Source organism: Varroa jacobsoni, unplaced genomic scaffold (assembly GCF_002532875.2).
Source record: "Varroa jacobsoni isolate VJ856 unplaced genomic scaffold, vjacob_1.0 scaffold_66, whole genome shotgun sequence".
Lineage (NCBI taxonomy): Eukaryota > Metazoa > Arthropoda > Arachnida > Mesostigmata > Varroidae > Varroa > Varroa jacobsoni.
The window spans coordinates 152316-177454 of record NW_019212968.1 but is presented as its reverse complement, the minus strand read 5'-3'; the positions used below and the strand labels follow the sequence as shown (position 1 = coordinate 177454).

Here is a 25139-nt window from a genome sequence, read left to right as displayed (position 1 = left end):
TTCCATCCGAAGGGTTCTTCTGGAGTGTTTATTGGTAGGTACCCTTTTCACTTATCACCTACAAGTTACAAGCAGCTATGCCTCAGCCATGCCAAAAAATTTAACTTTATAAATGCATTTTGCGGTGGTGGAATGGGTAGTGGTGATCCTCAAGATTCAACCTTAAATCAATAAAAAAATGGGCGAATAGTCTTATTTCACTTTTGATTATGATGATTAAGACACCGTATGATTAAATATAACTAGATGAAATGGATCAATATACCTTTAATAACGAGCCGTTGAAAATCTGTTTTCAGCTTGATCATATAATTTTTGGAAAACAGAGATAGCGTTAAAACTTGATTAAGAATTGCATGACCTTTATTCTTCTTCTGACCTTATTCTTATATCTTTATTCTTCTTTCTTAAAGAAAGTACTGAAGGATATTTCCTTCAGAGCGTCGTCAGATGTACCGCCTTGGCAGTTTCTTCGGGAATAAATCCGTCCTCGAAGATGACATCATCGAATTTAGCAATTAACTTGCCTCCAAGAGTTGATACTTTTATTTTCAATAGGAAGTACCTTATGATCCGCGACATAGCAAGTGGGTTGGATTTTTTTGCCATTAGATCTTACCTATGCAGTAAGTATTTTCGGCGTGCCTTAAATGCGTGAGGAATGGGGGTTAAGTGGTGTTTTCCATGTATCTAAATTAACACCGGTTAAGTAAAATTATCGGTTCATCGCAACAAATAGCATAACATGTCTTATGTTTGTGAATCTACTGTTGGACTTTTTCTGTTGGACTTAAACTGTATGACTTGGCTGGTCATGGTCAACATTATACTCTGTTAGTTACAGAGCTTTAAAGGTTGAGGGTAGAAAGACACAGAGTGATTCATATCTGTCTATTTGATGAGTTGCCTCTTTTTCTCGAGAATGAACATATGTTCACTGATTAATCAGATGATCGCCGTATCCGCTCTGTTGAAAAGTGGCAGAGCCTTCTGAGATAAGATTCTTTGTTTTCTTGTCAAACCCAGTAAGGGTAAAAGCCGATGATATCATCCACAAATTCTGTGTTAGTTTACACGCTTTAGTGCAACGTTAAACAGCTCCCATTTACAAAGAGAGCTCTTTTGAACGGCTATAAAATTAATTGCTTGAGCCCTAGTTGAGAACACTTCCTTGAGTCACAACATGTCCTTATCTTGGCGTCCTAATCAATTCAATTCTAAACTTTATCGATTGCAAACAGGATTATGTTGCACCCAAGTACAGATAACAAAACAAACAGTACAAACAGTATTATAATTTTACCATATATGACACGCCTAGGACACTGGGAACGCTCACGGTTCACGGTTAGATTGACCAGGTACGTTGTATCGTGTTAATTCTTCTATACGTATTTCAGCAAAACAGGGGCATACGTACACGACTTATATGAACAGGTCAATAATCATTGTCTATGGATATACTTAATACGTGAATAATGGCGCTTTTCTATTGCATCATCACGTAAACACACACTTACCGCGAGCACCTTTTCTCTAGCTAACTGTGATCCTACTTCCCTTGAAACTCTATATGCTACCCCGTCCTTTTATATTCGTATAGTAGAAGGTATCTAATGATATTGAATAGAAAGTAGGTTAAGACAACCCTATGATAGGCGCAGGTATTTCTGACCGTTACAGTATTTAGGACAGAGCCAACCTGACACAGTTGTCAGGACGCATATATTTATGTAGTTTTGTTGCCACCTTACCCGTTTCGGGGTTCGCTGCGGTAGTTGAATATTGAAATATAAACTAGGCTGGATTATTCTGTGTAGACTTTCCTTATTTTTTGGAACTGAATAGGTCGAGAAGGATCGGCTAAGGAAAGCTATCATTTATCAAATCGAGAACCTGTTGATAGCGGCAACTATACAAACACGTTCAATGGGCGCAGTAGTATTATGCATTATCATTATGTCGGAAAATCTATTATAACAAGAATATTTGCCTAAGTAACTAATACTGATGAATCCAGGTAGTTTTATTGTTAAAATTAACATATGGGTGAACAAATAAACTCGAATATACCATGTGTTTGAGCTACAATCATTGTAAATAGCTATAAAATCTTGGGTCATATCGCACCATGAGCACGAATAGTAGAACGGCAAACACTGGCTCTACGTATAGGGTGCGTGCGCAGCGCCGAGTACAATGCAAGCAAATCGTCATTCCTGTTGGAACTTGACTTAAGTTACGTATGTTGTATGTTCGCCAGCTTTTATGCATACACTGCACCGTGCCGTGCAATAGCAGTGGCGTGCTTCGCTGACCGATTGCACGCGCACCGTTCTCTGTTCGTTGTTGACCCGGCTCTCACTTGATAATGACGTCATACCACCCGCGAGTTCTACCCTCTCTCAGAGACCACCCGACAAAGCTCGCATTGGTGCCCCTGAGGCGCTGCCATCCCAAACGCCCCCGGCCCACTGTACATATAAAGTCGGTTGGCAACTGTGAGTTCGCACATTGCCATCTTGCGCGGAAGTTTGAAGTCCAAGGAAAAGTCTGCAGTCTCTTACGTAGGAGTAAGCTTTCAAGTAACGTTAACCAACGAATCCGCCTGCCACGAGTTCATCGTACCACATTAAACTTCTGACCGAAGCTGGTCGGTGACATCAAAGGACTAGCTCGTCAGCGTAGCGCTTTCAGAACGAATAACAAACACTTTCATCATCAGACACACAACTACCTGGTAGAGCGTTTGTTGGCGTTTATATTGAACAACTATTTGCCATACAGTTGGTAACGCACAGAGTGAGAAACAAGCTTGTTAAAATTTTTGATCGAACTATTTACTGCCACCAGGCTTCGTTTATATAAAAAGGGACAAGAGGATAGGGAAAGAAAGGAAAAAAGTGAGAAGCCTCAAAGCACTAACGGTGAATCGAAACTCCCCGAAGTCCTAAATTCACCCCATCCCACCCCACCACCCAGTTGTGGTGTAAACTGTCACCTCAGTGAGCCTTCGGCACGATGAGTTCTACAGTCGTGTCGTCGTCGTCATCTTCGTCGGCGTCGGCCATGCTCCGTTCGTGCAGTGTTTTGCTGGCGCTCGTCATCTGTTGTCTCGCTATGGGTGCTTGCACTGAAGCTGGCCCCGCTTTTCCAGAATTTCGCGGGTCGTCGTTTGGGCTTGTGCCTCAGGTTAGTCAGCTTCTTCAGCTACTGGTTCTCCTGGATTACGCTTAGTGCAGATATATTACGCATGCTTTTTCCAGCACAACGTATTGCTTCAGACACTAATCCAAAGTAGAAGAAGGCTAAGTACCTAGATGTCGATGCCAAGAATGCGCTTGACCACTTACCCTCTGGATAGATATTGAGCTTCTTAGAATTAGCAACATTTAAAAAATATAATTAATATCGATATGTAATCTAAATAGCGAGTTGAGCTTGAATAGAATGAACCTTGGAAGGTTTTTGTGTTGCTAAGATACTGTTGAAGAGGATAGGTTGCAACAGTTCTATTTACAAACAGACTTCTTATTTTAAATTTATTAAACACGCTTCTTATTTTTTTTGCCAAGAAAGTTTATAGAGGCATTTTTATGTACCGTACCTTATACATATGCTTATATACAAAGTACGCTACCTATGTTGGGATTTTTTCTTATAATTGTATATAAACGGAAAATATTTTAAGGATTTTTGCATGATCTGGATGTGTCATTCCTGACAGTATATATATATATATATATATATATATATATATATATATAATATAACCACCATCGGCATTAAAACCGCTAGCAATTTTGAAAATCTTCTTGTAATCGGGAAGTAACTCTTTAGCGATTACTATCGATCAAGCGATGCTGGTACGGATATAAACACATTAAGGTTTCAAATACGCTACATACAGAACATTTTAGCGGAATTGAATTTGAGGATGAGGATAGAGTCTAAAGTTGCAAAGGCTCAAAATGTAGACTGAAAAACCGAAAAAACAATATGGAGAATAAACCAAAGATGGTATAAAAAAGTATTAAAAAGACTAACTATTAGAGCTCACGTGGACTACCAACAAGTGGCAATACAAAAATCTAGGTGTATCCTGAATAGTTCTTCGAGCTTTTAAGATGAGTTCTAAACCTATTTGAGGAGTCCCTGGCTTCTCTATTGACGAATTTCGAGAATTTTTTTTAAAAGGCGCGCAAAAACTGTCAATAACGTAAATCGTCGGTTTCGGATAACGGGCAATGTTTTTAATCTTGGACGGTTCGTTCAGTATAAACATATTGAAGAATAATCTTGATAAATAAAATTGATCTTTATCCATATTGCAAAAAAGACAGACTTTTCGCCACTGCATATAAACAAAAAAGGACAATTCTTTTTGCTTTTTAAAATTTTATTTTAGAAAAAAACTGGCTTTATTCTGATACTAAGAGTATCGCATGAACGCAGGTCCACTAGGAGAAAAACACCGTCCGAGTTAGTGTTAATTTAGGTGCCGTGTCCTCACAAACCAGTGGGTCAAAATAAACCTCTTTTATGTTAGGCCATTTTCTGAGAGCTATGAAAATAGATCCAGTCGATTTTTAGTAATGAAGTAATGGAAATAATCCACACTGCCCTCAACGCCTTCATTCGACCAATGAAAGTGTATCTGTTTTTTTCTGTACTCAAATATGAGAAAAAGGTTTGAACGTGGATGATTCGTTCTCAGAGAAGTGCCGACGGCACATTTGATAGGTTGCAAAGGAAAGATAGGTTATCTCAACGTAATCCCAAGCATCATGGATGCATCGATTGCAAACTCTTCTGTTACATAACTCTTCTGTTAAATAATACATTTAAGACTGAAATTGTTTCGTGTGTATTATTTAAATCCTATCAATATGAAGCAGCTTTATTTATTTCAAGAATGCAAAAGAGAAATCTTCGACATGATCTGTTTATGTGTGTAGTTAGATGATAACGTATTGAAAGCGAGAGATACGGTTCGTTGAAGTTAGTTTTCAGGATAAAGTGGTACATTGGTGCTCAAAGCCGTTATCAGTATTCCCGATTCATTCATCATCTCTCTAGATCTTAGAACGTATTATATATGTATTAGTAAAAATAGTAATGGTGTCCTTAGAGCTTTTAGTAAAGTTAAGAAGGGTAATCGAGGAGTTATCATCTTCTGGAACTTCGCATCTAAAGGAGTGTTTCTAAAAGCTGTTCTGAATAGTTTTATCAAAGGCGCGCTAAAATTTTTTGTGATAATTAGTTGCCTGCTGCTACTAATCAAGTCATGAAGTACACAATGGATCCTTAACGAGAAGTCCTTAATTTTCCTTTAGATCTAAAACCTTCATTCTAAAACAATTATAGAAATGTTTCAATGAGCACAATTGGAGGCCTTTCTGCGAAGTTCCTACTCGAAAGCATTGTAATAGACATGTCCTTAGTTAGGTATTGCAATTTACACATTTTCAACCATTTTTAGCTATAAGCAAATGTGCTTAATACACGAAAAAAGTATGGAACGCAATACGTATGGCTAAAGGCCAAGCTATAGAAGTTTTGCTTTTGTATCAGTAAAATTGCGCGAATTTAAGTCTATTTGAGCCACCTGAATACAACAGCTACCGTGACGGCCATTTGCCATTAAACACTTTTTAAAGAACACGTCTTATGCTTTTTAAATACTCTATATGACACCGCGTGTTAATATGATTTTTCTTTACGTAAATACGTTACCAGCAGTCTCATCCTCTCACAGTAAATAGTCACGCTGAACGCGAAGATGTATATAAATATATATATGCTTTTTATGGGTCGAATTTGTTGTACTGCACACAAGAAGCCGATACCATTGAAGCTGCGGAACATGCATAAAGGATTACCACTGATCCCTATAATATGCATCGATGCTTCACGTCCTGTTATAACGCTGCACGGTGACCCTTCCGGGAAACGATGAATGAGATTTATCTGAGGGCAGTGAATATGGGAATTACTCGATGTAAGAACGTGAACCTGACGGAAATGTGCTCGATTTAGTTTGAACAGAATTGGATTTACTAAAGTTATCCGTGATACTGTTGTAACAATAACGGTTGTAGTTTTTCTATGTCCGTTTGCTGTGTTTCACTCGATGCTACCTTTAAAATTCCGGTGCAGACCATAGAAACTTAGTGCTAACTTACGCAGCTACCAAATTTGATATCTATTATTACATACAAGAACAGGCAGCCCATTTATGAAGAAAATTGTCTTTTATTAAATAAAATTTATAAGAGACATAAGCGAGCTAAACACGAAAGAATCCAATTGTGTTTAGTCGATTTACCGAATTGAAGCTCAGGAACAAAGTAGTGTTTGTTACGTTATTAAGATGTGTCTGGTCCATCCTTAAACACTATTATTTGTGGATCATATAATGTACTAATACGTTCTTAATTTGTCGTATATAGTGCAAACTTGGCTCTTCAAAGGCTTATAACCTGTTTTTCTACGTCGACAAACCTAGTACTGAATGTTCAAAGTACATAATGTCACAAGAACGTAATGCTCGATACGGATGATCACTCTGCTTAGGGTTTACGTTCTGGGTTCTGACTGTTATATGAAAAAATTGGGATTTTTTATTACATGTTTGTTAAAAGCTGTTTTATATTTGTTGAGATAACCTCCGTCCACAATGATTTTGAACCTCGATTAGCGGCCTCAGTTGTTTATTAATCATTTTAAAATGTTTTATCTTTACTCTGTATTAAAAATAATACGATAAAAGAATAAAAAAAAAACGATATTAGTAAATGAAGATTTACTAACGGGTCATTCAAATGTGTGCCGAAATAAATTCTGATTTTATAGCAGGCTAAAAAATGTCGGAAAGTACTTAAGGTACTCAATACTTAAAGTAAGGTGGAAAAAAAAAGGCTAAGGAAGACTAACTGTTGGAGCTCACCTAAATGACCCAATTGGCAAACAACACCTCTCTCTTCAAAACAGTCAATAATTTCTACAACAAATCGTGAATAAAAATATTCGGACCATTTAAATCTAAACTTAACCGAAAGGTCATCTTCTTTGATCTACAAAAATCTTCCTTAAAGAAAGAGATAAAAGGTGACATTTCTTTCTCTCGAAGATTAACGATAAAACGTATATAATCTGCTATCATTTGGCTTTTCAATAGTTTTGTACAATAATTATATATATCAATTGTAGTAAAATTACACGAAACAGCCGAGTGCTTAGACAGAATGACTTTCTGATCAATGCCATGTTCAAAGGTATCGATACCGAAATTAGAACTTTTCCTTAAGTTCTTCTAAGTAACGGCACTTTTACAGCATATATCTAAGGTTATATAGGTGTCGTATATAAAAAATAAAATACAGATGTAAGAAGCTGGTATTCTGCCTGCAGCGTTGACTTTTTGGCCGTTGTAAGAAGCAGTCTTGAAAACACAGTAGTTGCACTATTGGGCTAATATTACTCAGGACCAATACTTAACAATGACGATACTGGACCTAAAACGTTTCATCCTAGTAATGATACTACAATACCATCGATTATCAGTCAGTAGATGATGCAAAATTTCTCAATGATGTGCAATTTACAAACGGATTTGTGGGACGCTGCATTATCCTGGAGGGTCTGACCTTCTACCTGACCTCACGCGTCATTATGGCCTTATTTCTCGGCTTAAGTCATTCTATAGTCCGCAATATGTACATTTGTGCTCATGCTCTTTATTCGCCAAGTAGGACGATTGAAGCGAAATGCCAGGTTCCTTAAAGCTGAGGTGTATCGGATCGATCAGGTTTCAGGTATAACTCACAAGTCAAACCTTCATCCTTTATCTATTTCTACGCATTTGCGGTAATAATCCTGTCTGTACAAAGCTTTACCTCAAATAGCAAGAACTTTCGACTGTGGAGGTCTTCAGTGGCATATCTCTCGCCTATAAAGGGAAAAACATTACATGTACCCTTTTCAACTAATAATTCGATCTCGAAGAGGTCATGTACGCTGTGACCCGAACGAATCGACCTACGTTATTTAGATTGCGGGAAAGAATCGCTCTAGGAAGAGATGTCATAAACGTTTTGGATTCAGCTTGATCCTATACACACGTTGAGTGCGATGGTAGTTTTGCGAAGTTTTTTACCGGTGGATAGCTTACTTTATACGAATATAAATTGCTCTACTTTTGAAGAAGTCAAGACGCGTGCAAGCCAGAAATAGCTTTGCTGACGCGAAAAATGCTCTTTTTCCATCTACCACCAGCATCATATATATATTTGCCGATCGCAGTGGACTCGTAAACTGGTAGAGCTTCTTCTTGTGCTTTTGCTACCGTCCACAGAATATTCTCTTCTAGAGCTATTGAGGCTCCTAGCTTCACCGCCTGACATAAGGACCAAAGAAAGAAAAAAATGTGCCTGTTCTTTGTAACTGAAAATGCAAACCTTGCCGTTTCGAAACGGTAAGATTAAGACAATGCGCGACACAAGGAAAAAAGACACAGAAAGAGAAGGAAATAATGGCCAGAAATTAACGGTTTCTAAGAAAATTTTATCAACAGCATAAATCCAAAAAAACTACTGGCTGGTCAAAGAGTTAACGTTTCTCAAGCCCAAATGAAAGATTTTTTTTTTATTTGCAAAATAACGGTACTAAACAGCTTGTGACTAGTCGGTGACATTCCGCCATTTTTTTGGTAACACCATAATTCCATCACTGTAGGGACTCTGTAATTTCCGGGCGAAAGAAAAAATTTTGCATCCCTTGATCGAAATTAAATTCACTCCATTAAAAGAGACCTAAACTAACTAACTAACTAGAAACTAGAAAGATAGTCTCAGATCCGGACCATGTGGCGTATGCATGAAGATTTGCCATTGAAGGTCTCTCAATTTTCTCATGGTGGAACATAACATTTATTCTGTTTACTAGTTCCGGTAGATTTTTCCTATAGCGTATTGCAACTTTGTCAGCCGTTAATAGTAAAGGCCAGAAGCAATAATTTTGTCAGACCGCGGCGGCAGAAACAGTAACTCATAATTCATCCTCGTGATAGCTTTGTGGCTAACAATTCAGATTCCGATCCGAGCATAGGTATACCTCGTAGCATGGTGAAAGCCAACAGCGTCAAATCAAAATGCTTACCAGCCGAGTCAAACGTAAAGCTCAAAACGTACAGCAGCTTACAATGCACGGTTCTTTTCCAGTCCCAGCAAACTCGTAGCGTCATCATCTTCATTAATGTAAGTTCGGGGTCTGCCCGCCTTGTTCAGGTTCTTTTTCGCAAGTTATTGTTTTATGTGACCCTGTTCCTCACCTGCTTCAAAGATGGCTCAATTGCGGTGAGTTTATGTGGGTACATTTCATATATGGATATACTACGATTAAGGAAAATTCCTGCATCAGGCCTCCTTTCACCGCCAGCTTCCTTCGAATGGTCCAAAAGTTAGTAGATTTTTACCCCCTTGGCAATACTATGACTATTCACAGTCCCATCAAATTCCGTAATCATTTCATCGATTTCTTTAACATTTATTGGTCGACCACTACGAAGAGCATCTATGATATGGAAATCTGCAAAAAAAAGTTACAAAACCAATGTTTCTGGTCCATTTTCTTCCGGTTCAAACAGCGTAGATTTTCTTAAGGTTTGGGTAGAATTTGGTTCTCTACCGTAATAGAACAAAAATGTAATGATTTTTTGCAGAATATCACTTATTTTCGTAGTGCTTTAAGTTTAAGTTTGAATGAAAGTGTTCCAACAACTTCGACTGCTGTTAGTTTCCAGCTAAAATCATCGCCAGGCCGGCGCGACCCATACTGCCCGACATATGTGACTTGTCTAGCGAGAAAACCTGTCAGTAGTTTTCGACGACTCAGTATTTAGTGATTTGCTGATTATAAGCAAACTACAAGACTTTCAACTCGAACGATTTGGGTTTGTAGGCAGAGACTTGGCCAGAAAAACAGAACAAGAAATCGTATAAGCTCTATATAATTAGGAAGAACTGCAGGGCGCGGGCACGACGGCGCCTGATCATTTACAATTTGTCACTATGCATATGATCCGAATAATCATAAAAACCGCTGCTTTCGGAATTCTAAATAGCACTCGACGACACACGGCCGCGTAGTTTCAGAATAAGGAAGCAGGGACGCCGCTTCTACAAAGCGTGCACAGGGATAAGTAAGCGCAGAAAATGGCCTAGTTCAGACAACATTGCAAACGAACTCAACTATGGTCACTAGCATCTTTCTGGTCAATGCGTATCTAGTACTAGCTACCTGCTCTGTCGGGAAAATACCTAAGTATTATGGTTGCTTGTAGGAACGAAGCTATATATTATCATCGGTTCTGCTCAACAAGCGCACGATGTGAATGATACCTTTTGCCCTCTTGCCTGTGTACATGACCGTTTTTTTTTTGATGTAATAGTGTTAAGAAACGTGTACGTTTGATCTGACAAACTGAAACAATATGTTGTTTGTAATGTCTGCAGCAGAATAGTTCGCTCGGAAGATTCCTTGTATTATCAAAAAATTCTTAATAATAAGTGAAAAGTCACTATCAAATAGGGAGCAGAACCGAGAAACCGAAACGTGAAGAATCATTCAATTTCTAGGGCGATTATACAGGGCTGAGTGGTATTCGAAAACCAGCCCGCCCCGCCCAAATCATAAGCTAAAATAAAATAGCGTCGGATTGCTCGCTGTTATAGCATCACAGGCTGAATTTCTAATCATGTCATATGGAACTCCTTGCATCGTAATGGGGTATTATATATGGATATGTAGTACAAATACAATATAAATAATTTAAGAAAATGACACAGATAAGTGCAAAACGCCACCGATATATGTGTACAGCAGTAAATGGTAACTTCGACTAACACCTGTTGCCATTATTTAATACAGCCCGAAGTCATATAATATCCGATATTATATGGCATTTAAGGTTCCAGCTAAGTTTTTCAAAGGCTACATGCTGGAAATGATCTAACTAAGCAATAAAGGCATGCTATAGCGGCGTGCCTATTAACTTCCTTCAGGTTCAAGCTGGCCATCACACATATCGTGTAAACTGACGGGGCTTGAAGTGGCCACTTTTGTTTTCTTTATCCGGAACCTTGGCCATTTAGGCCTCCGATAATATTAGCTAATCACGATAGATACTAACGTTTTGGGCTAATAACACCTCAAGTCACGTGATAATCACGTAGTACGAGAATATTTATATCTGCACAAGTATAGCGTTGTGCTGAAAGATGCCTAGGGAACCCCAGTGCCTTCAACGTCGACTTTATCCAACTATCCTTCGCGTCTGCGCTACTAGCAGTTCGGGAGCTAAGTTTCCTTCACTGACCCTCTCGGTCCATGTAAAAATACCGGCCGATCTCGCAAACATCGGTTGCTTGATATAACGTGACCTTGCAATTACAAGCAATATCTCCGACTGCGCGTTCAACAAATAGCCAAGAACAGTAAACCTAATTAGAACAGATCCTTTTGTTAACGAGAGAATTGTGCAAGACAAAAAGGCTTATAGTAGCTGAAATCAACGACTTGAATCCTAAACCCACCTTCTTGAACGATAGTCCGATAGAGGGGAAAGCCGAATCGACTTTGGATACGTCAGCGATAAAATACATGCTTTTAAGGTTGTCTCGAAAAAAAGGGGTCACAAGAGGGATTGCAGCAAAATCTTTCTATAGAGAGACGAAGACACAAGAAAGGAATACCGGTTCAAAAAACAAACTGGAAAACGAATGACTTATTTAGGTAGAACCGGCCCGTGTAATGACCCCAATAAAATAAGGTGCGTTCAGTTCAGTCAGGGGAACAGGATAGTAATAGTAGGTAAAATTATTAATAAGACTAATTTAAAATTTTAAGTGTTATCTTTTTGAAGATACTTAAACTTGGTATAAAGAATGGGTCATAACACGTTTTCTTTCTGTCTCTCCTAGTTTTGATAATGCTCTAACTTAGATTTATGTACGACCTTCATGACTTTGAACTTACGTCTGCGCTAACATAGGCTTTAGCTACGACAGTTCTCTAATACTAGTACTCATATGCTGTTCAAATCTATGCAGTTAGGCAAACAAGTTTTCACTATTTACTACTGAGATAAGCATTAGGTTATAACAATAGGTCGTTTTTAGATGCCTAAAACAAGAACCTAATCATCATCGTCGTCATTTCTTCACTGGCCTTCCGCTGCTGTCAAAGCGCTCACTGAAAAGCCCATGTGAGTGCACCTGTAAGCAGAATATTGAACTATATTTGTAGAGAGGGGTGAATTGTCACGTCGACGAGAGGTGTTTTCTCCGTGCCATCTTGACCTTATCATTAGGGCACAGCCCTTGTATGAGCCTGCTTACTATCGAACTACCGTCTAAAGCCAAACAGAGATCAAAACTAAATCGTCGTCTGATGATACGGCAAATCTGAAGAAACAGCGTACGTAGTAGTAATCCAATCATCTTGTTAACGTTTATATACCTTCGTTCGAATGTATCGTGCAACGATATCCTCTTCTGTTTAGGCTAGTGCTTGTTTTCTTGGATAATAGTGTCTTATTTGTTCTTATCGGAGTCACGACCAAAGTGACCTACAACCTGCAACTCAGCCGGATTAGCTGTTTAAGATCTTTTTTTTTTTTTTTTTTTACTTACTTTAAATAGGCCACTGGCCTTCTTACATACATAGAATAACATGCGAAATTGAAGTATTATCGGCGAGCTATTTTAAACGGCCACGGTGATACATATCGCGTGTTACCCTCCTCGGACATGCTTGTTTAGCTTTCGATCGCCTCCGAAAGAAGGCCTTTACTTTTATATTGTATAATGAGTACATCATTCGCATGTAACGTCCTAACGCATAGTTTGAACCTTGTATCAATTGCGTGATGTTAATTTTTATCATTTTTTTTATATATGTTTTTTTTTTTTTTTTTTCATATAGGGTTTATGCCCGTATAAAATAAAGTGCATTAAAATCAGACGACGAATAATATTAGCTATAGTTACGGCGTATTAACAGGTCTTTTGTTTACTCGTATCCTTGTACCGGCCTGTGCTAGAATCTCTAAGTTCTTCCCTAATAGCTCCCAACTCAAATAGGTCATAATATTTTAGGCCTGCAATTTGGACAAAGCACATGTGTTGCTTAAAACGCAAATGCGCTTGTCCTTGCTTATCGCATTAACTTACCAGTTTCGTGGGGTGGTCAAGTATGGACTATAGGCTACGGAACGCTTTCACAGGACATGTAACCATACGTGTACCATGCTTCTGAGTGTCTGAGTATAAACAACTGACACAAGTATTATACGAATCAAAATTTTACCTTGAAACACATTTTTGCAATCTTTTTTGTCTACATTAAATGTGGTAATAAATACCTAAAATCAAAGTTTATTAATATGCGCTGGTCACAATTTTCCTTCGAGAAACCTTCTGGGACTATTTACTATATTTTTCCATGTGATCTTTGAACTCGCGCAAGCAGTAACAAAATCAATAATACACAAGTTTTCAAAGTCGTCACCGCAACAGTAACAGGCTCTTACGGACAACTTACAACGTCTATTTAGGCATTCCAGAAAGAAGCCTTTCAAGGCTTTTCTACATATGGGCTTTACGCAACATTCGTCACGTATCTACCTGCTGGACATGGCTATAAACTACTCCAAAATTTCAGTGTACATATTATAATAATCTATTATCCTTATCGTGACGTTCGCTTCTATTGAAAAGACCAACAAAATAAACTCAGCATTTTCGTAAATTGCTTGTTGCAGATTACTATAGGTCATATTCTGTTTACTATTCTACTGATAGTGGCTGTCTTGTATCAGAGGGGGACTGATTATTCGACCAGGCCAGGGTTGTTCGAAAAATCTGATAATGGTAATAGGGATTTTGCGTTTTTGTGGTAACGTACGAGCTTGTAAATTAGCTTCCCGATATATGTGACCTATGCTGTCCTGCAATCTTGCCTTGATAAAGATGATAGTGCAACAAGTAAAACATAGACAAAGAAAAAAAACCATTACTCTAGACGCTTTCCCTTAGCGGGGTTGCACTGTGTGCATAGGTGTATACATATATATATATATATGCGCAACGTTTAAGATATCCGGTTCGAGGACAGAACATGACAGCGTGCTACGTACCACGGACGAACGCTGGCCACGACCTCGATCTATTTCTGAACTAGGTTAACTAACCATCAGAAAGAGTATATAAACAGATAAATATGGTCATATGCTTGTCGCAATATCTTGGGTGGATGCGAACCCTTTATTAGCTGTCCTGGAAAATATTCGAATCCATTTTTCATCGAAGTTCCTTTAAATTCGTCATTTGTAGTGGTAAGATAGCGCGCCCCCAAAAGTTATCACTAACGCTACTTTGCTTAAATTATGGCAACTGCAAGTTTTCGGAAAGGCAATAATGCACTTATTCCGTGCTGGATCGAAATATCATTGGCAAATTGTTCGGTGTGCTAGCATAGGAGATAACGGAGGAGAATGATTATATTTGACGTTAATTATATATATGTGTATTTGATGTTTGATGACGATAATTTAGCTAGCTATGCAATGAAAGCAAGGAAGTTTCTGAAATGGGGTACGTAAAGGTTAGGTTCACACGGAAACTCTGCCGCCAAATGTATGGGACAGTTGGACCTTTGCAAACAACCTCAGTTATAGGCCCGCCACAGAACTTATTGGGACGATGGATACTGCTATTAAACTGGCGGTTAAAAAAGGAATACGTAGACGTACTAGAGCATCAACGAGGTTACTCACGATATAGCCTTGTTGTTGGCCGAAACTGTCCCTTATCGATGAAACGAGAACGAGTTTTATTTCCGCGTTTCTATGTGCTGCAGAACATCATCCACATGTATTCCAAGTAGCGTACTTTAAAGCATGTCAAAGGAACTTAGCTTTCAAGTCCATTTGATTTATATAACACTGTGAAACATTATTCAGAATTACGACGCAAGAACAAGCGAGTATACGCCCAGATTCGAACCGATATCACCACGAAGTCCACCCTCTGCTTGTTTCTCTCTCAATGCTTCGGCTTTTATTTGCGGTATCGCCGTTACGCATTTCACCAGACGGCTGGCTCTCAGCACGAAACGAGGTGTGTCCATGACAGGGTTCGAACCTAGACCGTAACGTGCCTAAATATCAGCAGCCAAACATGTTACCCGCTAAGCTATCATTGGGACTTCCCACTTCTGCAGAAGAAGAAGAAGAAGAAGAACTAACTTACCTGAAACAAATGTTCATATCTCATATGCGTCAGTGAAAATTCAACGTGTGGAAATTTAGTTACCTTTAATTCGATTAACAAAGAGCACACTAGATTTTTCGGACTAGTAATCTTGTAACGTTGAATTGTTGCTCATAGCCCGATTACTGGTTATTGAAATCCTTTAATTTTATATGTAGGGTATGCGGTGCGTGAAGGGTTATAGTTTTCCGTGCTTATTCTAATGTTAGCGCGGTGTTTGAGTAACTTGCCGGCGGTGGGTTGAGTGCCAACCATGAGGTTGGGCCGATGAACCAAATAGGTTTTCATTACTGCCTGGTAGAAGGTGGAGTTACGGAGATGTCTGAGGGCCACGCAAGGATCTGTGCGCGGAACAGTTCGTTACGATAAGCAGCTGACGAAGCAAACTGCTACAATAATGCATAGCTAGAAGTGCTTGAAAGTAGAAATCAAACTGGAGTAGTAAGTGGTGCTGTTTGGGGAAGGATCCTTACTGTCGTCGGTCATTTCGTGGATCCAGGCCACAAAATGTTTCAAAGTTATGGCAAACAAAGCCAGAAGAAATTAGCCATCAAGCAAAAAAAAGCCTTAACGCAGGCCACTGAAGAAGCACCTTAGCATATGCCGTGCATATTGCTATTTACTGCTAATACAGAGAGTAAAGGAGTGTGTGAATATGATGCGTCTGCAGTTTCGCATTAAATCTTGAAAATCTATGAAAACAAATACATATCGAGACCGATATTCTTCTCAAATGGTCTTCTAAATGTGTGTGTGTGTGCCTATTTTTCGTTTAAGATATCGTGTCGACTATCGATTTAGGAGTTGAGAATACCTAGTAGATAAAACAGATATCCAATTTAGATAGTACATCATTGCTAAACTCGGTTTGCTGATCGCGCCACGTGGATCGAGAGCGATGAAGTCATATACGCTGTAGGATATAGCGAGAAATAATAAAAAAAAGGACAAATTACCGAACTATGCACTGGCCAGATGTGTTATCTGATTTATATGTTTAGGCAGACTGTGACAGAGTTTCAGGCTGGTCTAGCCATCTATCCAGATAGCTCGACTGGTCGGATGTTTGCTTTCTATGCAATGTTGACGAGCAGCGTTAGAGAGCTAAACGCTGGGGTCTTATATTGCTTTTGGAGAAAAAAAAATGTCTATGCGATGCCAACACCCGACAATATTATTAACTGTTGTATACTGTCTCCTATCAATTTAAAGTGCTAATATCTACTCTCGTTGCTAAACCAGGAAAATAGGGAAAATGTCTCAAGGTAAATAATCTTACAGTCGTGTTTAACTAGTCGTACTCACTTCAATACACTGACGTTATGAGCCATGGTAGGATGTCTCATCGCTTAAAAAATAGTTGAAACTTTTCTTGAGTGCCATTTTAGCTGTCAAAAACTTCGATTCATCTACTTATTTCCTTTACAACTTTTTTCGCTGGTTGTTACTTGCCTTATTTATTAACTGGCCTTGGTGACACAGCTAGCTAACATATCGAAGCCTTCAAAATGTTCAACCATTTTGTGAAGGATAGGTGAAACGGTAACTGCCAGTAGGCTCTGGGGCAAACAGGCAGTTACCAACTTCAAATCAGACTCATATGCATCGAGTCCGTCTGAAGTAATGCCCAACGCTTTTTATACCTGACATAGTACACGAAACCATGTGCACTGATTGCTCCCTGCGCAAATCTCCCATGCTCAATACAAAAATACATTTTTTGGAGTTGCAGACTCTGCCGCTACCTGCAAAGACTTATCGTTAAATTGAGCTTGCTTATCGTAAACAAAGTGTGGCATTGCTTGGCAAGCGACCCGATCTACACCTAGTCACGCGCCTAGTTAAATCAATGAATTCGCCATCTCGATCAGACGGGGTGAAAGATACAGAACTCACCAGCTCACTTATTATGCTGAATCGTTTGAGTCTCAGAAGCGTTATTTGATCGTGTGTATTGATGAATTCGGCTATTCTTACGATCGTTTGCTAGTTTTGCCATATGGTGACGCTGTGATACTGAAGCATGCGCATGAAGGAGCGACTCCCACTGAGTGAGCGACTTAATAAGACGCCAAGTGGAACCTGCTGACTTTACGAGCTAAATCCTTTTATTCAGCACTCGTTTGACAGAAACTCCTTTAGCGGTTAACGAGGCAAACGGGCTACAGACACCTGTAGTCTATATGTCCAGACAATGCGGAGCCTGTTGGGCACGGCTGAACGGTCAGCATGGCACTGCAATAGCATCGATCTACTGCTGGTTTGTTACACACGGTACAATGGAAGCTTATTGGAGAAAATCTCACTTTGGCGGCGTAGGTAAGCGGGTCAAGTAAAATGTACATGAGAAAGCATATTCTCATGGCGCTAACCGATAAAGCCCATTAACCCAACGATGTTCAGACATGGTCGTATTGGGGAGCGTGCATAGCGGTATGTAGATGAGCCGTTTCATTTTAATGCCGAATTTTCATCGAAAATCCTCGATTAAATGATGCGCATAAAATACTGACATATATTCTAATTTTTTTATGCGGTTAAAGGCACAACCGTCAAAAATATGCCAGCCATTCAAGCATGGAATTATATATGCACATAAACTATTCATGACGGTCATATACGGCCAATGATTACGGGCCAGTACCCGGAAGTGCTGGGCGTGCTTTTATCGATCTACCTTCTTATTTGTAGCTTGTTACAATACATTGAGTTTATGTGATCGTTTCTTTAACCGATGTTGCTTTCCTCTAAATACTATTTTTATCTACTGTATATTAGCGAGAAAAAAAGTATTAATGCTGGTATAGCCACGTTTTTATATAAACATTTGTTTACTTTTCTATCGTTGAACCATTTTCCAGTGTTCTATGTGCAATTTTCCCAAAACCCAGACACACATTCTATAAGATACTATTGCCTACGAATTTTGCTAGATCTATACCAAATTCAGTACCGTTCCATATATATGTTGAATGTTTCATAGTTTGCGTACGAATAATGCGCCAAACTATTCGGAACACTCACAGTTTAATTTATTTTATTTAACTTTACCACATTGTAACTAGAAGATAAGTAGATTGATCTAAGGCCCATGCTTCTCACTCGTGCCTTTAGGACATTGTCTTCCAGGTTCAGGTTATTGTTGGTAGTGGTGTCGGCCCAACCCAGTAAAGGCTATCGCTGATTTGTTATTCCATTTCAGTGTGTAAGGACTGTTAATCGAAATGTTCCGGTAAACGCTTTTCAATGATAAAACGTCCCTTATCGAATTCGTTTTTAAATATGTGTGCAGCAAACAAAACATTTAAGCAGAGTAACTTGGCTAAGCTGGAAGCCAGTTTGGATACCTATAACTACAAGACCAGAGCTTATCTCGCCTTCAATGCCGTCCTACTAAATGGCGACAATAGGCAAGCAAAGTATCTCAAGTGTGTCCTGTTCGATGTTTACAGATGTGAACCGTTACTCGTATAAGTGCTTAATACATAAAATGATCCTATTTATTCATAGCTTAATCAAATAAAGACGAACGGCAACGACGCCAACGAATGTTTCATTGAATGATTGCCGTTTTTTATTTTACTACAGCTTTACTGCCTCTTTGATGGATGTGTATTCATCTTGATGTTCAAAAGTGAAGACGTGGGTCTCTTATTTAGTAGAGAACGGCGCTTTAAGGGCGTAGGAGTCGGACGACGAGTAAAATGGACACACTAGCAAATAGCTGACGACGCCCCTGGGCAGCTTTGAGGTGTGCGCTCAGGCGTTGCGCCTACTGCTGAAGAAGAACGCCTTTTCTTTATCAGGAGGAGGAGTCTGCTTACTCCTCGTGGGGCGCAGCTCCCGCCATTTTTCAGCGGTGTAGACTAAAGTCCACTCGTGATGCGTCAGGTCATGAGCTTTCAGTCGGCCATCGTGTTTTTGGTGGCTTGCATAACAGAACAATAATTTTTTTTTTTGTTTCGAACCTGCTCAGTCCAACTTATATCTATGTTGTCCGGTAGTGTTGTCTTGTTTTATTGTCATGCCAGATCCACGAGGCTCGTGAAACGTCTTATCCGTCAAGCCGGAACAATTATCTCGTGGCACTCATTCAAGTTTCGTTCTTATAGGATTCACGCAAGTTTTCCAAAAGACAAAATATTTTGATGTTAGTGGGTAAGAAACGGGAAAAGAAAAGACTGGAAATGATCTATTCTTTAAATATTCAACACATACTATGCAGCATACGCAAACAAAGAACGTTTTATTCAATAAGTGTTTCATTTACAATTTACACTATTGCACAGTATATAGAAAGCTTCATCTCTGGAATCCTTCGTCAGACCTTCGATCTATCTTAAGTGAACCGTGAACATTGCATAAGATGTATTTGTGCCTATTTTAGATGTTTCGCGCGAAGCTGATGTTCACTGTATATGTACCGACCTTAAACCCTGTAGTCTGTGTATACCTGAGAGGTAACAATTTTCTCTACCACGACGCACCGGCACACCCGATGGTGCAGTGGCTTTCTTAAGACATCAGTTTATCAATTCTTATTTCCATCGCGAAAGATCTGACTTTTCTGTCGGTCTGGTTGAAGGCCAAGCTAACACTTATTACTTTTATACACCGTAAAACCTGTTAGTGACACGACATCAGCAGTGTTGTGTATATATGTCTTTTGGGATTTACAACAGTTGGGCAAGCTGTCTCTTCGGTCTACTCATTGGTGTACATCCTATGTGTGCCGAGGATCCTGCGAGTCAATCACAATAGCAGCAGTATGATTCTTTAACTGTCTAAATTCGGAACGAAGTAGACATACAGTCGATGATCTATGCACCTCTCTTCTGAGCCAATAATCGCCTAAGCACACACTTTGAAAGTGAAAAGATAAAATGCGAGCTTTTTTTTTTCTACTGGTGTTACATCATTGTTGGAAGCCAAAGTTAAGCAGAATGTAACCTTGAAAAATGCAATAAGTAATTGCTTCCACTGTCATTGGAACTCCAAACGAAGGTAACAAACGCTGCGCTGAGGAGTAGAGATGAATATTTAGAACATAATGCAGATCATGAATTACCAACACGTCGAAAGGGCCACGTATTTTACAACGTTCAACGCGATCTTCATGTCCGCCTAATGCAGCTAAGGCCTGCCTCAAATCTAGAACATAGCTAGAGTAAGGAAACAAGTTGATAACAGATTATAATTAGCGCTCTCGAATATTTATCCGGCATTAAAACTTGGGTAAGTGTAGTTGGCAAATCAGGTCAGCTGTTTTTAGAGAGAGAGCGCTTGCGCTTGTGCTTCCGGTGATGAAATAACGAGCAGTCTATCTTTTGTCCTTGTGATCTTATTACTTGTTTGCCACATAGAGAGAAGAGCGGTATAACAACCTGATCGAGGCATTAATGATGCAGGGCGGTCTAGGCCGCGTCCGGGGTAGAGCGAACGGCTTTGTCGACGGAGGGGCGCCATCCAAACGGCAGTTGCGCTACCATCAGTGTTACTTCAACCCCGTCTCCTGTTTCCGACGCAAGTAAATCTCAAGCCCAAGAGAACAGCCAGACATTACACAACTCTGGACACTTGAGCGCCAGAAGGTAGACCACCACGAATGCCTTCACCTCGCCAAAATCACCAAGGAAAGTTTCAACAGATGGTATTACCAAGTAATTATCTCACTAGCAAAAACAGTAATTTCTACCACTATAACTACTATATTAAATATGACAATGAAAACAAAATCCCAACATCGGCGGGCCGCTAATTATCATAAAACGCCACCGAACGACAAAAATATATACCCTCAATGACGTAAAGAAGACCAACGTCAGATTAGCGCCAAAAACCGATAACAATATCCAGCAATAGCGACCGCACACTGTATGAGTTACTGTTTCTATTATTATACGCTATTCGTTAAACTTACGCAGGGGCAATGCAGAGTTCAGTCGATCTCTCGTTTAAATTATTTACGTTAGTTCAATAAGGCAAGCATTTCTTTTCAGATTTATCAGAATCCGTATACAACAGCTGAACAGGAGTCCTCACCGTAATGGCACTTAAGCTGATTATAATAATAATGATGATGATGATAATAAGCATAGAAATATACTATGAACTCGTAGATGGGGACGGAAACAAATGGTAGAAGTAGTTTCATTGGCCCAGCAGCTATAAACAACCAGTCATTCGATTATATATTTACCATACCGCTCTGTGACTACCAAAATATGAGCTGTCGAGGGCCACTTTGGCTGTTAATTGTCTAATGTAATATTAACGATGTGATCATGAATCCCCCGATCCTTCGACCGCATAAAATGAGGGTTATTCGTATATATGTAAGATACAATGCTGGGTCAAATGAAGAAAATAAAACTATTTTACTATAATTGTCGTTGAAAAGTTGTTCTCCTCGTCGTGTGTTTCTTTAGTGCAATAGACATGACGAAATAGAAATGAGCTGCGACCCAATGAGCCTCGATATTTCGCAAACGTAAAATTTGTTCTATGTCTTTTAAAGTTACTCAGTTGTATTTAGGCTTCTTTATTTACATGCACAATTTCGCCCCTGTAAGATAAGCATGGCCCCTATGAGCGAAGCAGCAAAGGCACATGAGACACAGACCGTCCTGTCTAGGTGCTTTGTGCTATAGATAGTAGTCAGGGTACAGTTACTATCATCACAGTCATCTTCGGGAGGAGGATAACGCCGAATCATTTTACACCATCGATGTAACTGGCTATGCCGCAGACGTCGGCTTCTCAGCTGATCTGCAACAGGACCAACTTTAAGTTGCTGAGGATGGAGAGCGTTAGTGGCATCCGTACACGCGCCTTGATCTCTATAAGGTCGAGACGCCCAAGCTACGGGGCTGTCAATTGCCGATTGCCGAACTAAATCGGCAACAGCACGACAGGAACACAGACAAAACAAGGTCGAACTATAGCGGCGCTATCAAAGAAATTATGATTAAAATAGGCAGGGGACAGCGTAACGTGATTATATAGTGACTAAAAACGTATTCAGAATTTATACTGCTCACCTTCGATACCAAGCCTTCCTCATCCTTCCACCCTTCCTCCTCTTCCCACCCCTCTCTCCTCCTATTCCTTCCCCCTTCCTCCTCTGCTTCTTTTTCTGTCTCCGTCTCACGTAATGATTCGCAGTAGGCGGGCTGGAGCGAACGGAGATGTCTAATTATTCGTAAACGTCAGCAGACCACCTCTGTATCTGTTTAACACGTATGCCATGCATTACATAGAACTTTATTGTCGAAAAAAGGTGAGTTCACCGAAGCGATTTCAACACGCCCTAGCCGCTCTGTCGCCAAGGCCTGCTAATGCCAAACCAGATTTTGACACGCGCTCGCTTGACAAGTTACAGCGGCAGCTGAGAACAAAAACCTTATGCTGCCTGCAGTCGTTTCACAGAATGACTTCGTTTGCACATGTTGTTCTATACAGAACATACGCAATGGTACCTCAAAAATGCAATTCACGAATCAGGGCGCCGTACTAATAATATCTGATCGAACGAGACTTTTCAACCCCATAGTAGATCTGCTCTATTTTTTTTTACATACAAGCGGGTTGAGAAGCAAACTACTTACTCTCTGCTTGAGTTTATCCATGGAAGGGATTTTGCTGGCGTAGTTACGCGTTGTTAAACAACACTCGCGACATCTTACGCTGTGTTGGATGTTTGCTTGCCTTCGAATAACAGTCATTTACGTCAGTCAATGTTTGTGGTTCTATAAAACTAGAACCAGATGAATATCGAGCCGTCATTAAGTGTCTGTACTTGGCAATACGCCCATATAAAAAAAAATTGTGGAAACTTTTCACTATTCTTTACTACAGTGAAATTTTGGGTAGATGATTTTAAACGGGTTTGCTTGGTGCTGGGTCGGTGGGGCGGCCCAAGACTGCAGCGACCAAAGACTGATAACATCTCCGAAGTTTACGAATCGACTCTCGAGTAGCAAAGGTTGTGAGTCATTCGAGAAGATGTATTTCTCACACTCTGATTGAAGACTTGCTCACCCACCAACGCAGTGTACTGTCTCACACTTCAGGGCTTGCCAAGGTAAAAAAGGTTAACGAATCGCCGCTCGAATTGGCTACCACACAAAGCATTCACTCTCTCTAGCTTCTAGCGACTTTTTTTTTTGTTTGCTGGCCTGAAGAGGATTTACAGATCAAAGATTTCTGTTGAAAGAGGAGACATTCGTATGCCTACTTGTCAGGCCAATATGCCAATAATTATTCGAACGAATTAAAGAGATAGAATCATCATTGAAAAACGTGTAAAGCGTCACGCTTTAGTTTACGTTGAGAAATAAAATAGCGTTTCGAAAAAAGGCACTGGTTTCTCTGTGTTAGGCTAGAAAATGCAGTGCAGAGTGCCCGCACGTATATACTAGAAGTCCCGTTAAATATTACTTTATAGACTACGTCTAATACGATAGGTTATAATAAGCGATTGGTTACCAAAGTAGGTCGCCAACAAGCGATTCCTGTTGCGAACACCTTTGAAAAACGATACTCTTGTATAGTATGCAATGTGTAAATGATTTTTTCCTCTCTGTGTAATAATAAGTTACCCCACTGTCAGCATTGTGCCCGCCATAGTCATCACTCGATTTTCGAAGTACGAATTCAAAGTGTGCTAGTAAACGATTTTTAGTTGAGCCTCGCTCGACACCTGAAGCTTCAACTTACGCGATACAAAGGTTAAGATATCAATTCGGCGGATGCTAGATGCAGACGCACCTGTGTGTACGTCTGAACTGTTATAGATTTTAATAACAAACGCCTTCGATATCACCGATAGCTAATTTGGAGAAGACCGAATCACGTTTCGAAGACAATTATCAGTTTTAAATATCTTCAGCTAATCACTTTGTGCATTACGATATTAGGGGGATTAAGTCGACCCTAAGGACAATATGACATTGCTTAGAAACGGTTTTAAAGTTGTTTTTTAGCTTCTTTGTGTCCGAATAGAAAATAGTTACACTGTACCACGCTTGCTGATACAGCCGGCCTTTTAGTATGCGATAGCTTATACAGTATTTCGCCATAAATCGAAACAGAAAAAGAAAATTAGCTGAGTGTCTGAACGAACAATTTCATTACAAACAATTAATTGCTAAACAAACTTCATAAATACATTCTCACACACGGAACAGATGAGCACGTTGAATTCTCATTGTGCGACCCGGTACTCGTATCCCCTGACGCTAAATCTAAATAAAGCGAGTCACTTATTGCCCCATATAATATTGCGAATGTGCCGCCCCCTTACTTTCTGTCCCGTTGCCGACACACGTACCGAGGAAATGGCCGTACAATCGTGTTATTTTCGTGTCTAAATCCATTAATGTATGCCGATCTATAGAAGACAAATCAGCAGGCAGACCGATCAATAGACAAAAGTCAAAAATGTAGTACTAAACTTGTCAGTTTATTGAGAGCAGTTGATATAATTGATTGGCTTAGGAACTCGATGGATAGTAACTGGATGATGATCAATTGATAAATCTCCGGTCTGTCTTCATACGATAACCCAAAAATATGTGGGTCTGATGGATGGCCTGATGAACACGGACAAGATAGTAGAAGCAACAACAATAACAACATCAGGTAAACTAACAACAGCAGGGGTCCAGCATGGTCGACGATGCGCGCAACACTTTCTCTTAACTAATAGCGAGACCCACGGGCTCTTCTGTGTGTCTGTGTGTGCTTGTGTCTGTCTAAAAGAAAAGCGAGGGAAAACGGAACAGGGACAACTATATACACAACGCC

General features: G+C 39.7%; 1 protein-coding gene across 2 annotated transcripts in view; it reads left to right on the top strand.

Annotated features, from left to right (window-relative positions):
* The first annotated feature begins 2500 nt into the window (after positions 1-2500).
* Positions 2501-25139, top strand: part of AstC (Allatostatin C) — a 23896-nt gene continuing 1257 nt past the window's right edge. Inside the window, exons 1-2 of one of the 2 annotated variants that reach the window (XR_015311791.1) lie at positions 2501-3192; positions 20696-20992. Coding sequence is in view for 1 of the 2 variants with exons in the window: in XM_022836192.2 (XP_022691927.1) it covers positions 3022-3192; positions 20696-20863 (339 nt within the window). In the remaining variant the exon portion in view is untranslated. Of the gene's footprint in view, positions 3193-20695; positions 21741-25139 lie in introns of those variants that run through there. The other variant, XM_022836192.2, reaches the window with a different exon arrangement.